The sequence below is a fragment of the Populus alba genome, chromosome 5, assembly GCF_005239225.2.
Source record: "Populus alba chromosome 5, ASM523922v2, whole genome shotgun sequence".
NCBI lineage: Eukaryota > Viridiplantae > Streptophyta > Magnoliopsida > Malpighiales > Salicaceae > Populus > Populus alba.
The window spans coordinates 2,996,946-3,013,564 of record NC_133288.1 but is presented as its reverse complement, the minus strand read 5'-3'; the positions used below and the strand labels follow the sequence as shown (position 1 = coordinate 3,013,564).

The 16,619-nt window shown below is 35.3% G+C and overlaps 2 protein-coding genes and 1 non-coding gene across 6 annotated transcripts; all 3 read right to left on the bottom strand.

Moving 5' to 3' along the window:
* Positions 1–284: 284 nt before the first annotated feature.
* On the bottom strand, positions 285–3,500 carry LOC118051444 (tropinone reductase homolog At2g29150-like). The gene is made up of 5 exons (XM_035062094.2): positions 3,323–3,500; positions 2,799–3,006; positions 999–1,218; positions 798–904; positions 285–626 (listed from the first exon to the last, which is right to left on the bottom strand). Exons 1-5 carry the CDS (start codon positions 3,409–3,411, stop codon positions 444–446), a joined length of 807 nt encoding a protein of 268 aa, XP_034917985.1. The 5' UTR covers positions 3,412–3,500; the 3' UTR covers positions 285–443.
* LOC118051537 (small nucleolar RNA Z247) lies at positions 2,174–2,313 on the bottom strand. The gene has a single exon (XR_004688048.1). It is a non-coding gene; the product is annotated as a small nucleolar RNA Z247 (small nucleolar RNA).
* A 2,607-nt stretch (positions 3,501–6,107) lies between the features above and the next one.
* On the bottom strand, positions 6,108–14,170 carry LOC118051442 (tropinone reductase homolog At2g29150-like). Of its 4 annotated transcripts, none has more exons than XR_004688025.2 (9): positions 14,010–14,170; positions 13,747–13,872; positions 13,040–13,247; positions 10,881–11,100; positions 10,680–10,786; positions 10,196–10,504; positions 9,112–9,147; positions 6,697–6,848; positions 6,108–6,382 (listed from the first exon to the last, which is right to left on the bottom strand). XR_004688025.2 is itself a non-coding variant. In XM_035062092.2 (6 exons), the coding sequence occupies exons 2-6, from the start codon at positions 13,839–13,841 to the stop codon at positions 10,322–10,324; spliced, it is 813 nt and encodes a 270-aa protein (XP_034917983.1). In that variant the 5' UTR covers positions 13,842–13,872; positions 14,010–14,170; the 3' UTR covers positions 10,066–10,321. The 4 variants fall into 4 exon arrangements, 1 of the variants encoding a protein (XP_034917983.1); XR_004688026.2 differs by having other exon boundaries at positions 10,881–10,992; XR_012169922.1 differs by having other exon boundaries at positions 13,747–13,887; positions 14,010–14,162.
* Between the last annotated feature and the right edge of the window lie 2,449 nt (positions 14,171–16,619).

Below are 16,619 nucleotides of genomic sequence, written 5' to 3'. Positions count from 1 at the left end.
AGACAAAACATCATGAAAAGAAGGAAAAGATAAAAAAAAATAATAACAATTGATACTAAGAGAGAGTGTTAGAATTCAATATTAGTTAAGAGTTAGTATTTAGAATTTGCAAGAATTCTAATATTTTTTAACTTTGCAATATTAAAAATTAATATCTATTAGAGTTTTGGATAAGAATAAATCTTACTTAGATAAGCATAAACGTCTTAGTTTAAGTAGGAATTGTAAGAGTATATAAAGCCACCTAAACATTAAGAATTATGCATAAGAAAAACATAAGAAAATAATAAAGAAAAGAAAGTTGGTAGATGAACTAACTTTTTGGCAATTGATAGTCTTTGCTAATATTTGGCTATAATACTTCAACAACCAGCAATATGATTCTCTCGTACATTTCCTGCAAGCTAGTAGATGAACCAACAGGCCTTGAAGCTAATTAGTTTTCAGCCCATGGAGAAGCCATTCACTGACATCCCTCCATCAACGCAAATAACTTGTCCGGTTAAGAAGCCTGGTGCAGGGAGGCATAGAAATGCGACAACAGAAGACACATCCCCTGGTTCTCCAAGTCGTTTCATAGGGGTTCGATTGAAAACCTCCGTCCGAAATTTTTCGTCGTCCAGAAACTGAATCGTACAGGAAAAACATTATTAGATATTTTCAGAATGTTCATCCTCGACACAATTTCCTGTGATAAAAACGATTCACCTACGTTGCTGCACTTGTGCAACGAGCACTGAAAGGAAAAGAAAGCATAAAGGAGAGAAACATTAGCCAAAGAATTGGAGAGTTCGTACATGTTCAGTGAGAGGAGTTCGGATGGACCATGGCGCCACTGCGTTAACCCTTATGTTGTCCTTGGCCCACTCGCATGCCAAATTCCTTGTAAGTTGGTTCATTGCACCTGCAATTATATAGAAATCACGACATAACAAGCTTTTGCGATACAAACACCAAAAAGGAAAACGAGATGAGAGATAGAAAACTATGCCAAGTACCTTTAGTAGCTGAATATATAGGATACTGAGGGTTTATAGAAACCACACTGGTAATGGATGACATAAAGACGATCCTTCCAGCTCCTGAAGCTTTCAAAAGTGGGTGTGCGAGTTGGGAGAGATGGAAAGCAGATCCAAGGTTTATATTCATGATGGATACGAAATCCTCAGTTGTGTAGTCTAAGGTTCCTTTATGTATGTTCCCCCCAGCATTGTTTATCTAGAGATTAACAAAGTTTAGGCAATCAGACAAGTTCTTATTTACTTGCAATATCAAGTTACATGCATTATTTATGTCACAGTTAATTAGGTTCCCTCATAATATTACTAAGCCCTTCTGTGTAGAGTTTGAAAAAAGATAAAGAACAGGATGTATTTTTCATTGCGTTGTTTGTTTTGTTTACAGAATATTTGTAAGTAAAGACGTGCACAGCAAGTGCAAAGATTTAGGCAAGCTGAGATTTGATTTGAATCAATTATCCCCTTAAAATTCTCCCGAGCATTTAACTTTGACTAAACATTAGGGGTTAGTGATTGTGTAGTCTTCTGCAATATTTTTGTCCTTCTGATAATCTTCAAGATGTAAGTTTCCATGTACATTACTGACACGCCCCGCAATCTCAAGGGAAGTTCCCTGGCGTTGAGATTGAACCGGGCATGGTGGAACCTTTGTGTGGCCAGAGGTTTTGTTAGCAGGTCAGCAATCTGATCTTTTGGTGGAGAGAAATTTGACCTGGACTTGTTCGTTATCCACAACATCACGAACAAACTAAAAGTCTATTTCAATATGTTTGTGTTCTAGTATGGAAAATTGAATTGGCAGCGGGATATGTTGCTCCAATTTTATCACACCAAATGAGAGGTTGATAAGTGGAGGTTAAACCGAGTTCATCCGAAAGCTTGCGCAGTCACTGTAATTCAGCAGCAGCATTGGCAAGAGCTTTGTATTCGGCCTCAGTGCTGCTGCGTGCGACAGTTGCAATAGTAGATGGGTTCTTTGTTGAATTGGCCTCGACCACTGGTGTGATAATTGGAGTGGTGAGTGCGATAGTAGCCACGCCCTCGTCCACGACTGTTTCCACAGCTGCGAGGTTGAAAGGAATTGTGTTGACGAGTAGAAAGATTTTCAGAACCATTGCCAAAAAAAGATGTTGTATTGTTGGCAGTGATTATGGAATCAATAATCAGCAGTAATGAGTACAATTCCTCCAACGTAACTGAATCCTGTCGAGCTGTAATAGTGGTGGCTAACGAGTCATAATCATGCCCAAGTCCAGCAAGAATACAAGTGATTGTATCGTCCTATGTTAAAGGGTTGGCCAGAGACAGCTAGTTCATCAGAAATCTTTCTGATGTTGAAGAAATAATTAGTATGATTGAGAACCTTTACGAAGAGTGGAGAGTTGAGAACGAAGATGAAAAACACGAGCTTTGGATTGTGAAGCAAAGATCTTTTCCAGTGCTTAAGTGCCAGACGTCATATGAGGTTTGATGAGAAGCAATTTGAGCTACAATAGGCTCAGTTAATGTGGACATTATGGCACTTGGTATCAAGGCATCCTGACGAATCCAATGAGTGTATACAGGATTTGGAGAAAGAGGAAGTGGCAAGCTGAGATTTGATTGGAATCAATTATCCCCTGAATATTCTCCCAAGCATTTAACTTTGACTAAACAGTAGGAGTTAGTGATTGTGTAATCTTCAAGATGTAAGTTTCCATGTAAATTACTGACATAATGTGAGTTCCAAGTGCTGTGAATGAGTTGAGCAAATAAGAAACGAAGAGAGATTTTGCTTACAAGGATGTCAAGTTTTCCATCAAACAAAGAAGAAACCTCCTCCATCAGCTTCTCTCTTTCAGCATCGGAGGACAAATCACAAACTGAACCAGTAACTTTAAAACCCTTCGCCTTCCATTCACGGAGGTTTTCATCGAGCTGGTCTTGACTCCTCCCGCATGTATGCACGATTGCCCCTAGTGCTGCCAACTCACCCACAATAGCATACCTGATCATAATTGATCACCAGCAAACAAGTCTACTATTTTAACACCTTTAATTTCAAGAATAAACTAGTTATTACTGCGAAAAGATTAAAGGACTGCGTGTAATGGACCCAGGAATCAGTGTTACAAGCGATAATACAGTTTATATTCCCTGCTGAATTTGTAAATTAATGGAAGAAAATATACTTATATTCTTATGTTTTACTAAGAGATTGCATCATCTTCCAAGAAATTAACTAAAATAAATTAAGACTACGGAGCTAAAGTAAAACAGCAAGCAAGGTGCAGATGAAAAAGGAACTGAAAATCTGGAATTACCCGAGTCCTTTGGTTCCACCAGTGACGAGAGCTGTCGTTCCTTGGAGAGACCATCTCTTATCCCTGCTACTGTTTTCTTGCTGAGACATCTTCACATACCTCTCCTTCAAGTTCAACACCTTTAGGCTATAAATAGCATTGTAAGTATGAAACAAAAAAAGTACTATGAGCAGCCTGCCTATTTGGTATTATGGTTGCCGGTAAGGTTTATTTCTAGCCACAATTTTTAAAATTTGTTAATGCTTTTATCATGATTTTTTAGTAGTGGATCCCACTATTAACTGTGGCACAGCCATAAGTTACAAGAAGCAGCTCTTTGTTGATTTTTATGATGAGAAAATGGATGAACAATGGAGCATGGCTTCACTGTTCATCCATTTTCTTCAATGACTTCACTGTTCCGACTGGACCGGTCCAGTTCAAAGTTAAAAATGCATTGAACCGGGTCCAATTCAACAAAATAAATTTTTTTTTTTTTTTATAGTGTTTTATTCAAAAAACTAGTGTTAAACATTTATCAATAACTATATAGATTAGACAAAGATTGCTTGATGACGCCGCATTTATAAAATTTAATCGCAATCTCAATTTTGTTCTTGATTGTATTTTACCTAATGTTGTTGTGTTCTTAAAAAATAAAAATTGTAGTCCTTGTCGGATATATTTCGTACGTTATGGAATGGTGGATAGTTTAATGGAATAATAAAAAATATTTTATATAAAGTATTATTTATTTCATGATGTAATAGCAATAGTTAAATCTACAATATTTAAATTAAAAACCATCAATATTAATATATATATATATATATATATATATATTTTATAACCTCAATTTTAAAAGCATTCTTAACCAAACATATTAAACTACTTTTTGTTTAACCTCAATTTCAACTATAGTTTTAACCAAACATCTATTTTTTCAAACCAACCTCAACTAAAATTATTTTTTATAAAATAATTTTTTTCAAACCACAACCACAACAGCTACTGCAATTTCAAACACACTCATTAATAAATGCAAAAGGGGCAGCGGTTGTTGTGATGATAGAGGCTTAAATTGAAAATGGAAAAATGGGTGGTAAGGGGGATGTGAACTATCTTAGTTTTAAGACCTGGCCTTGTCCAAGGCCCGAGTTTCGGGTTTTAACCGAGTCATCGGGTCGGCTGGGTCAATTTTTTTTTTAAAAAAATCAAAACGACGTCGTTTTGGTAAGAAAAAACAAAACAAAAGTTAACGGATTTGCGGTCGAGTCGCTGGGTCAACCGCCAAGTCAGCCGCTGGGTCAGCCGGGTCACACCAAGTTTTTCCTTCCTTCTTTTTTTCTTCAACCCGGTCCTGTTCCAGCCCCGGATCGGCTGGGTTGCCCGATCCGCTGATCGGGTTTCAAAACACTGTGAATTATTGAAAACAAATAAAAAAATTTATAGCCAATGACAAAAATTATAAATTAATAAATTAAAATAATAAGTATTGATATTCAAATATCTCTAAGAAGGCTATTCTAAAATTTTAAATGTTAAGCAAAAATTTAAAAAAAGAAGAGAGGGAAGGAAAAAAAAACAATGAACGCCTAACTCAATGGCATGAAACACGCACCACATGACGCCAAAAGAAACTCTACTGAAGATTTATTTTGGGTATTGTGTGGTCTTGGAATATCCTTTGCAAAGAGCTTGAAAGTCAAAATGCCTGTCTGATGGAAGTCCAAACTTAGAAGCAATCTCTTTCCATTGGTTCTCATAACGCATTGTGTCCTCTAAATTATACAGCCCATAGAATGGGTTAAAACTGCTTTTTGTTAAAATTTAAATTCTTTTATTTAATTTTTATTTAATATTTTTAAATTGTTTTGATGTGATGATGTTAAAATAAATTTTAAAAAATAAAAAAATATTGTTTTAATATATTTAAAACTTTTAAAAAATAACTTTCATAACATTCTCAAATAACTATAGAAGAAAAAAAAAACTGATAAGTTTAAATATAGATAAAAACTTAAGATAATTATGATTTTGTTTTACCTTATGGGAGGGAGGTGGCAGGGTTATTTCTTACTCGTTTTCCTGCTTAGTTTATTTCTTACTCGATAGAGTCAGTAAAAATAAATATATCCCCTATAATTTATAATAATTTAAATTTATTTTATAATTATAAAAAAAAAAACATATTTATTTTATATAACCATTTGTTCCTTCAACCAAATAATACTTTTCATGTACATTATGTTCTAAAACATTAGCCAAAAGCAATCTTCAAGCCCACGTACATGAAGTAGTTCACTCATTATGTAATAGCATATCATAGCAATACACCGGATAAGTAGGAAATGTTTGAGCTCGAAATATTACCATGTTGTAGTTTAAAATATTTTTTATTTAAAAATTTATTAAATTATTTTTAATATTAATATATTAAAATAATATGAAAATATAAAAAAAATATTTTTAAATAAAAATAAATTTTTAAATTTTTAAGTGTTTCCAAATATTTTCATAGTGTCAAAAATAACTTCATCACCAAACATCTTACATGCACAAATGGAGTCGAACTTGTAAGGCAATATGATATGCTCAAGTTTATTGAACATCTTGATCCTTTAAAATCTTGCTCTATACATCTTCCTCCACCCAATGGTTTTGTGAGAAGTCGAAACTGGAGAAAAATGGTGTTTCATCCTCCAGCCCGAGTTTTAGCAGCTGCCCATCAGACTCCATCAAGTAATTATCAGCTCCCGTTTTATTATAGCATTGCTTGAAGTAAATGCCACAATCACGTTCAAACTATTTAACAGTCTGAGATTTATTTCATTGGCTAAGTAGACACATCCCTACTGAAGTTTAAGATGTAGGGAATTACTTAAAAGCCCTGTGTTGCTAACCACATTAACCATTTTAGCTTCTGTGTTAACATGCAGAGAAATGCCAAGATTATGTTATCATCTCCACAAGCATCTGAAATCTGCAGTGCTTTAACTGTGATGCTGGCGATCGAAACGCAACTGCACAATCTTCTTTCTGTGGGAATGAAAGCAACCCCCCTTGCACAATGTCTACAGTCTGCACAAATAATTAAGTTCCATCGTTGAAAGGCGAGGGAATGTTAAAGGGAGAGGGCATCGAATGTTTCTTAGCAGCAGTCATGGTTCATGAACTGGTAAAAAAAAAAGTGTTCTTGCGCATCAAACAAAGAAGAAGAAATCATGATTTGATTGGTAAATTATAGATGTAATATGTTCAAGAAGAGCATGATACGTTTAAACAAATGACATGAAACATTCTGTTTGTATAGTGAAAGTAATTGTGGCTCATATTTCAGTTCAATGTTGTTTTTCTACTAGTATCGCTTGCTGAAAGAGGAAAAGTGATCAGACCTTGTAGAAGCTATATATATTATTTAATTCTCCTGATAGGATGGTATGGGCACTCCTGACTCTTCTGTAAGCTTTTTGTAAGAATTTTGCAACCTTCGAGTCACAGGTCCCACTTGTCCATCGCCAACTTCACGTCCATCAATCTTCACAGCCTGTTAAATGATATTCATAAAATATATGTTCCTAGTTAGAAACTGAAAGATACGGTATATTAGTTCTTGACTTGACAGAGACAAGCTCCATGAAGGTGCCAAGATTAATAGCATTTGATGAGGATAATCAATGGGAATATCCTGGGAAGAATTATTCACACAAATTCTTTTATATTATTTATAGTTATGATCTTCACTTCAAGACTGTATTGGTTTTTCAATGATGGCACCAAATCCACACCATAAACTACACAAGTATATGGACAGAGACGACGTAGGATGACCCAGCCTGTCACGTTTTGGTTGAGAGACTAAATCCATTTGGAACTATCTCAATGTTATTTTATTTAGTCCATTTGAGCATGTCTCATTGTTATTTTATTTATTTGAAATTATTTATGTTAAATAGTTTGATTTGATGGGTTGAGCCCAATAACGAGATGTTTTAGAGTTTACTATTTATATGTTTCTCTGTCATTTTATGAGATAGTTTTTGTTGATTAATGAAAATATTGCAGATTTTGAATATCTCCAATCTTATTTTTTTCTCTTATTTAGCTTTATTCTTTCTTTAAAACTTCTTTCTTTTCTTGTTTTAATTCTTATTATTTATTGTCCCACATCACTTCTTCTTTAATAAATTCCATTAAGGGATGTAAATCTCAACCTAGATAAATACTTGCTCAAAGTCCCCTCGAGTGTTGATAGAGAACCCTCTGAAGATTAAGTTAGGAAAGGTATTTTTGTGTGGAAAAGACATTAATAAAAGGAGTAATGAGCTTTTATGAAGATGAAGAAGAGGAAGGAGAAGAAGATGTATTGTTAAGGAAGAAGAAATAGAAAATGTGTTTATGTCTTTTTGTATAAGGTTTCGAACCCCTTTTCGTGTGTTCCTACCCTCTTTTATATTACTTAACTTGACCTTTTCATGTACGTAGAGGAGGGTAGAAATATAATCTTGTGTGAGTAAGATAATATTATTTTACTGCTCGTACAATCCCATCTAATTAATAGAAGCATGAACAACTTATTTGTATTTAATAGGATATAATGGATATCATGATTACTAATCCAAACACAGGGTATGAGTGGCTTAGTGTGGAGTTATCTTTTTAGATGTGCACTCAGCCTGATGGGTATTAGGTTCAACTCACAATGAGCCTAAGAGGAGTTGGGTTAAACTTGTGACTGCACTTAAAAATGGTCAGAGATAGACGTCTCATAGCCCAAAGTGGAGTTGGGCAGGGACATATCTCGATCCAATATGGAGTTAAGCACAGACGCATCCCTGGCCCAGCATGGGGTTAGGCACAGACAAGCATTTACCTAATATGAAGTTGGGTATGGGCACGCCCCTGGTCTAATATAGAGTTGGGCAGGATTCATTCCTAGCTCAATATGGGGTTAGGAGCGGATACATCATGACCCAATATGGAGTGGGGCACAGCTGCACCCCTGGCCAGAATATGAGGTCAGGCTCGGACGCGTCCCTGTCCCAATATGTGGTTGGGTGCGGACGTGTCCTGACCCATCATAAAGGTGGGCACGGGCACTCCCCTATCCAACTTAAGTTGGTAATGATATAATCCCTCCTTGGGTTGTGATTTTCATGTGTTGGCTTTTAAATGGGACTGATTTACATAAACCACGACCCATCAACACTCAAATTATTTCAACCAGCATGGTATTCTGTGTCCATATCTTGTGAAGCTTACTAATAAAAACCTTCGAAGTGGTGAATCTAGCTTGGACAATGTCAACTTCAAAATGTAACCAACTACCACTGCTTAACTTCTTACTACTACTTGAAAGCAGCAGCAGATATTAAATGAAGAGTCTCAAGAACAACATTTGCACAGCAAATACCACATAGTATGCATTGGACACAAGATTCAGCAACTCGACGATAAAGAAATACTGAAAATGGAAGGGTTTGATGATGACCCACTTCGAATTCACAGGAGGTCTGTCTCTGGTCAGGTTGGAAAAGACACAACTAGACTGACAGACTAACCATTGTATCCAAAACATTTCCAGTAAACGAAAACTTATTGCGTATATAATTATATTAGAAACATTTTTAATGGTTGACACATTATTCATATACTCATCAGCTGATGTTCAGATCGGGAGGATGGCGTTGTAATAAAAGTTGCCACAACTTACAGGACCTCAAAATCACTTAAGATTGCAGCGGACAAAGAATTTGCCAAAATGTACCTAACATAGTTGGAAAAGTCATATTTAAAAAGAATATACTCACCGGGGTGAGCTCTCCCATTGTTCCAGTCATCCATACCTGCAGAGCATGAAAGTTCGTAGTAACTGATAAATTGATAAAAATAACAAAATAATTAAAATTTACTAAATTTACTAAAAAGATATATATATTCATTTTTCAAAATATATACAAGAATGAGGGGTAAGAAATTAGGCTATGACACTTGTAAACCTCACAAAAACAAACTGGATTGATAGGGGTTTAGGAACATAGTCATTAAAATCAATCTATCTCAGCAAATTGTGAGACAAATTCAAAATTTGAAGCGTAACTTGAGTTAGATTTCTAGTAGAAAACAAACTCGGTTAGTATTTCATAAATCTCACAAAAGCAAACTCAGTTGATAAGGGTTTAGGAACATAGTCATTAAATTCAATCAACCTCAGCAAATCGACTTGAAAAATTCAAAACTTGGAGCCTAACTCGAGTTAGATTTCTAGTAGAAAACAAACTCAGTTAACATGTTGTTAGAAACATAATCATTAAATTTAATCTAACTCAATAGCCGACCTAGTCAATCCAAGATTTAGAGTTTTACTCGAGTCAGGTTTCTAGTGGAAACTCAAGACAAAGTAATAGGAGTAATTTTGAATTAAGTTACAAGAAATTGAGACTGATTGAAGATTTGAAAATACGAATATGGCTTGGAAAAATGCAATTGGTGTTGAGTACAAAGGTAAAATCACTTTCTTCAAAGTCAAAGAAATTCATGTTTGGTAATGAAAGAATAAAAACAACATTAACACGTTTGAGGCAAAATATCGTAAAGAGCAAAAGATTAAAGAATAATAAGAGTTAATATTGAAAAAGAATGTTAGAATTCATTATTAGTCGGGAGTTAGGATATAGAGTTTATAAGAATTCTAATAGTTTTTAACTTTGCAATATTAAAGATTAATATCTATTAGAGTTTTGGATAAGAATAAATCTTAGATATAGAGAAGCATAAACGTATTAGTTTAAGTAGGAAATGTAAGAGTATAAAATCCACCTAAACATTAAGAATTATGTATAAGAAAAAACGAAAGAAAAAAATAAAGAAAAGAAAGTCAGTAGATGAACTAACTTTTTGGCAATTGATAGTCATTGACTATTATTTGGCTATAATAATTCAACAACCAGCAATATGATTCTCTCGTACATTTCCTGCAAGCTAGTAGATGAACTAACAGGCCTTGAAGCTAATTAGTTTTCAGCCCATGGAGAAGCCATTCACTGACATGCCTCCATCAACGCAAATAACTTGTCCGGTTAAGAAGCCTGGTGCTGGGAAGCATAGAAATGCGACAACAGAAGACACATCCCCTGGTTCTCCAAGTCGTTTCATAGGGGTTCGATTGACAACGTCCTTCAGAATTTTTTCGTCGTCGAGAAACTGAATCGTACATGAAAAGCATTATTAGATATTTTCAAAATGTTCATCCTCGACACAATTTCCTGTGATAAAAACGATTCACCTACGTTGCTGCACTTGTGCAACGAGCACTGAAAGGAAAAGAAATTAAGCATAAAGGAGAGAAACATTAGTTAAAGAATTGGAGAGTTCGTACATGTTCAGTGAGAGGAGTTCGGACGGCCCACGGTGCCACTGCGTTAACCCTTATGTTGTCCTTAGCCCATTCGCAAGCCAAATTCCTTGTAAGTTGGTTCATTGCACCTGCAATTATATAGAAATCACAACATAACAAGCTTCTGTGATACAGACACCAGAAAGGAATACGAGATGAGAGATAGAAAATTATGCCAAGTACCTTTAGTAGCTGAATATATAGGATATTGAGGGTTTATAGAAACCACACTGGCAATGGATGACATAAAGACGATCCTTCCAGCTCCTGAAGCTTTCAAAAGTGGATGTGCAAGCTGGGACAGATGGAAAGCAGATCCAAGGTTTGTATTCATGATGGATACGAAATCCTCAGTTGTGTAGTCTAAGGTTCCTTTATGTATGTTCCCCCCAGCATTGTTTATCTATAGATTAGCAAAGTTTAGGCAATCAGACAAGTTCTTATTTACTTGCAATATCAAGTTACATGCATTATTTATGTCACGGTTAATTAGGTTCCCTCATAATATTTCTAAGCCCTTCTGTGTAGAGTAAGACTAAAGAACAGAAAGTATTTTTCATTGCATTGTTTGTTTTGTTTACAGAATATTTGTAAGTAGAGACGTGCACAGCAAGTGCAAAGATTTAGGCAAGCTGAGATTTGATTTGAATCAATTATCCCCTTAAAATTCTCCCGAGCATTTAACTTTGACTAAACATTAGGGGTTAGTGATTGTGTAGTCTTCTGCAATATTTTTGTCCTTCTGATAATCTTCAAGATGTAAGTTTCCATGTACATTACTGACACGCCCCGCAATCTCAAGGGAAGTTCCCTGGCGTTGAGATTGAACCGGGCATGGTGGAACCTTTGTGTGGCCAGAGGTTTTGTTAGCAGGTCAGCAATCTGATCTTTTGGTGGAGAGAACTTTGACCTGGACTTGTTCGTTATGCACAACATCACGAACAAACTGAAAGTCGATTTCAATATGTTTGTGTTCTAGTATGGAAAATGGAATTGGCAGAGAGATATGTTGCTCCAATTTTATCACACCAAATGATAGGTTGATGAGTAGGGGTTAAACCGAGTTCTTCCGAAAGCTTGCGCAGTCACTGTAATTCAGCAGCAGCATTGGCAAGAGCTAGCTTTGTATTCGGCCTCCGTGCGGCTGCGTGCGACAGTTGCAATAGTAGATGGGTTCTTTGTTGAATTGGCCTCGACCACTGGTGTGATAATTGGAGTGGTGAGTGCGATAGTAGCCACGCCCGCGTCCACGACTGTTTCCACAGCTGCGAAGTTGAAAGGAATTGTGTTGACGAGTAGAAAGATTTTCAGAACCATTGCCAAAAAAGGATGTTGTATTGTTGGCAATGATTATAGAATCAATAATCAGCAGTAATGAGTACAAATCCTCCAACGTAACAGAATCCTGTCGAGCTGTAATAGTGGTGGCTAATGTGTCATAATCGTGCCCAAGTCCAGCAAGAATACAAGTGATTGTATCGTCCTATGATAAAGGTTGGCCAGAGACAGCTAGTTCATCAGAAATCTTTCTGATGTTGAAGAAATAATTAGTGGTTGATTGAGAACCTTTACGAAGAGTGGAGAGTTGAGAACGAAGATGAAAAACACGAGCTTGCATTGTGAGGCAAAGATCTTTTCCAGTGCTTGCTAGACACATCATATGAGGTTTGATTTGACCTACAATAGGCTCAGTTAATGTGGACATTATGGCACTTGGTATCAAGGCATCCTGACAAATCCAATGAGTGTATGCAGGAATTGGAGAAGAGGCATTGGCATTGGTGGCGTCAATAGAAGAGAGAGTCATGTGTGGTTCGGGAATGGTTCCATCAAGGTAACCGAATAAATCAAGGCCAATAAAATAAGGTATAATCTGTGCTTTCCACGTGGTGTAGTTGTCTTTAGTGAGTTCATGGATGTTGACAGTGGGTGGTGTGAAGAAAGTGGGAAGTGCAGTAGAGCTAGAGGAAGTCATTTAACGTTGGCCAATGTGATGCCTCCGGTACCATGTAGAGTTTGAAGAAAGACTAAAGAACAGAACGTATTTTTCACTACCTTGTTTGTTTTGTTTACAGAATATTTTTAAGTAGGGACATGAACTGCAAGTGCCAGAATTTAGGCAAGCTGAGATTTGATTAGAATCAATTATCCCCTGAATATTCTCCCAAGCATTTAACTTCGACTAAACATTAGGAGTTAGTGATCGTGTAATCTTCTGCAATGCTTTTGTCCTTCTGATAATCTTCAAGATGTAAGTTTCCATGTAAATTACTGGCATTATGCAAGTTCTAAGTGCTGTGAATGAGTTGAGCAAATGAGAAACGAAGATAAATTTTACTTACAAGGATGTCAAGTTTTCCATCAAAAAAAGAAGAAACCTCCTCCATCAGCTTCTCTCTGTCAGCATTGGAGGACAAATCACAAACTGAACCAGTAACTTTAAAACCCTTCGCCTTCCATTCACGGAGGTTTTCACGCAGCTGTTCCTGACTCCTCCCGCATGTATGCACGATTGCCCCTAGTGCTGCCAACTCACCCACAACAGCATACCTGATCATAATTGATCATCAGCAAACAAGTCTACAGTTATTGCTGTCAAAAGACTAAAGGACTACGTGTAATGGACCCAGGAATCAGTGTTATTAGCGATAACAACATAATGTCAATACATTGAAAACACTAAATCCATGGAGCATTTTCTTAGATCCACGAGAGGGGTGCTCAAGCAGGGGATGAATTTTTTGATGAAAAAAGTATATAGAATTCATTAATCTTTTCCTTAGATTAAAAAAATCTGTTGTGGATATAAAAACTGTTATGTGGATATAGCGGTTCCCTTCAATTTATATTCTCTGCTGAATTTTGTAAATTGAGGGAAGAAAATATACTAATATTCTTATGTTTTACTAAAGAGATTTGAGACCTTAATGGAATCTTGCTTTTGTGCATCATCTTCCAAGAAATTAACTAAAATAAATTAAGACTACGGAGCTAAAGTAAAACATCATGGAAGGTGCAGACGAAAAAGGAACTGAAAATCTGGAATTACCCGAGTCCTTTGGTTCCACCAGTGACAAGAGCTGTCATTCCTTGGAGAGACCATCTCTTATCCCTGCTACTGTTTTCTTGCTGAGACTGAGACATCTTCACAAATCTCTCTTCAAGATCGACACCTCTAGGCAACAAATAGCTTTGTAAGTATGAAACAAAAACAAAAAAACAAAAAAAAAGGGTACTGTGAGCTGCCTTAATAAATGCAAAAAGAAGGTCATATCAGGGGAGAATGTCAGGATGCCAGTTGAACTGTGTTACCGTTTTGAAGACGGAAAAGGTAGGGCAGTGGCGGTGGTGATGATAGATGCTTAAAGCCTTAAATTGAGATAAGATGCATGAAAAAAAGAAAGGGAGGGGGAGTAAAAAATTAAAAGAATAATTATATATTCATAAATGCTAGGCACCGATTTTGAGGAAGCAGAGAGGGGAGAAGCAAAAATAAACCATCACGCTTAACTAATGCATTTGAAAACAAGGTGTAGTTATTTTTAAAATATTTTTTATTTAAAAATATATTAAAATAATACATTTTTATTTTTTTAAAATTATCTTTAATATTAACATATTAAAATGATTTTAAAATATTAAAATAAAAAATAAAAAAAATTTAAACACTAAAAGATAATGCTATGAGAATTCAAATACCACCTTAGAAAATAGCATTCGACAATTAGACGGCCCTTCACGTGATAACAAATGCAGTACCTGTCAATAATTTTATATATATATAATTGTTTCTAAACTAACTTGATAATTACAAAAATATCCAAATGCAAATACAAAATGGATGTTGACAGTCCATAAAACAAAAGGACGTAATTTCCCCTTTAAATTTTGGAATGCCAAAAGGCCTATTATAAAATCATTAAATTACCCCATTATAATGGTTTTTTTCAAGGAAAAAATAGATATTTTACCCCAAAGTCTGAAAATATCACTCATTCACTTGTCTTTTTATTTTGATATTATATTTTTTAATTTTACGATCTTCTAACAAATTAACCTTTAATTTGGTCATTAAAACCAAAACAAATGAGATAAAAAAACTGTGAACAATGCATTCACAGTGTTTTGTGTTTTGTGACGAGATTTATTGTGCATTATGTACAGATAATTTCCCATCCCTTTTAGATTTACTTGTAAAAATTTAACCAAGGTTTTTTTTTTCACAATAGATTTGAAATTTTGATAAAATAGTTTGATACGCGTGTGTGTAATACACAACATTATATTAACGCTTTCTAGTACCCCAAGAAAATCAACCACGGGCCATTTTTTATAAACATAAAGAGGCCCTAACAATTTGCTAATAGCAGCTCTCTAGATCTGTATTAATAGAGTAAAAAATAAAATTTATAATAGGCCATTTGGCACATAGAGTTGTACGATGAATTGAAGTAGTATAATAACAAGGTTGTTTTTATCAAAGAAAGTTGCTGAGACTACAAAAAGATGAAGTTATTTTTTGGTCCAGGAGAAAATGGTTAGTTTAGATTTTGGTGTAATTGTAGGCAGGCTCTAGGCGGCATATACCTGGCGCTAGGGTTCTTATACCCTGGGTTCTAGGATCAGACTCAAGTGTTGGATCTGCAAACTCGCGTGTCTAGGATTTGTTGACCTGCACGCTAGGTGCAAACTTGCGTGCCTGGGGTCTACAAACCCACTCTCCTGGGTGTGGAGACATGCGCACTGGGTTCAAACCCTCATGCCTGGGGTTTGCAGACATGCTCATGGTGTGCAGACCCTCTTGCCTACGGTCAGTAGACCCACTCCCCTGGATCTGCATAATCGTGTGCCTGGGTTTGCAAAACTACGTGCTAGGTGCAGACTTGCACGCTTGGGTCTCTTCTGACTTGTGTGGCTGAGTCTGCAGACCTTGCATAGAAGAATAATGAAGAAAAAAATATAATAACAATTATTATTGTTGTTTTTGTTGTTGTTGTTAATAATTTTTTTTATTATTATAAAAACTTGGGTCAAACAAGTTTAATATTATTATTATTATTATTAAGATTAAAAATACTATTATTTTTATTATAAATATTATTTTTTTGATTATAATTAATATTATTAATATAATAATTAATAAATTTGTAAAAAATTATTATTATTATTATTGAAAAAAAAATAATAGATTTTATTTGAAGGGTATAATTAAGAATTATTATTATTAATTTTATTGTTATTGTTACTATCATTAGTGAATTTAAAATACATATATGATTACCATCGAAAGAAAACTATAAATTTTTTTAAAAAAAAAGATTAAAAAATATAAGAACTTAGGTAGACAAATTAAATATTATTCAATTTATTAAAATTAAAATAAATATTATTACTATCAAAAAAATATAGATTTGATTTTAATGGCAAAATCAATTATTATTGTTATTATTAACTTGGATTAGACATCCCCTTTTAGACCCAAGAAACTTGGGTTTGGAAAGGAAAGCCTAACCCAAGTTCCTTGGATGTAACAGAGATGTAGACCCAAATCACTTGGGTCTTGCAGTCATGTTTGACCCAAGGCTTAGGATTCATGTTCAGACCCAAGGTTGTTATGTTTGGTGTCCATACCCATTAGTAATGCATCCGTGTCCAGACCTAAAGTGTAATGGGTTCGACGTCAAGATCTAAATGTAATGGGTCTTCAGTGTAGACCCAAGTCTCTTGGGTCCTGCTTCAACACCCAACTCAATTGGGTCTTGCATTAGGATCAAAGGGTAATGGTTCTGCTTTAGGACCTAATTTTCTTGGGACCTATGTCAGGAAACAAGTGTAATGGGTTCCTCTTCAGGGCTCAAGTATAATAGGTCCGACGTATGCACCCAATTCTCTTGGATATGACGTCAGGACCCAAGACTAATG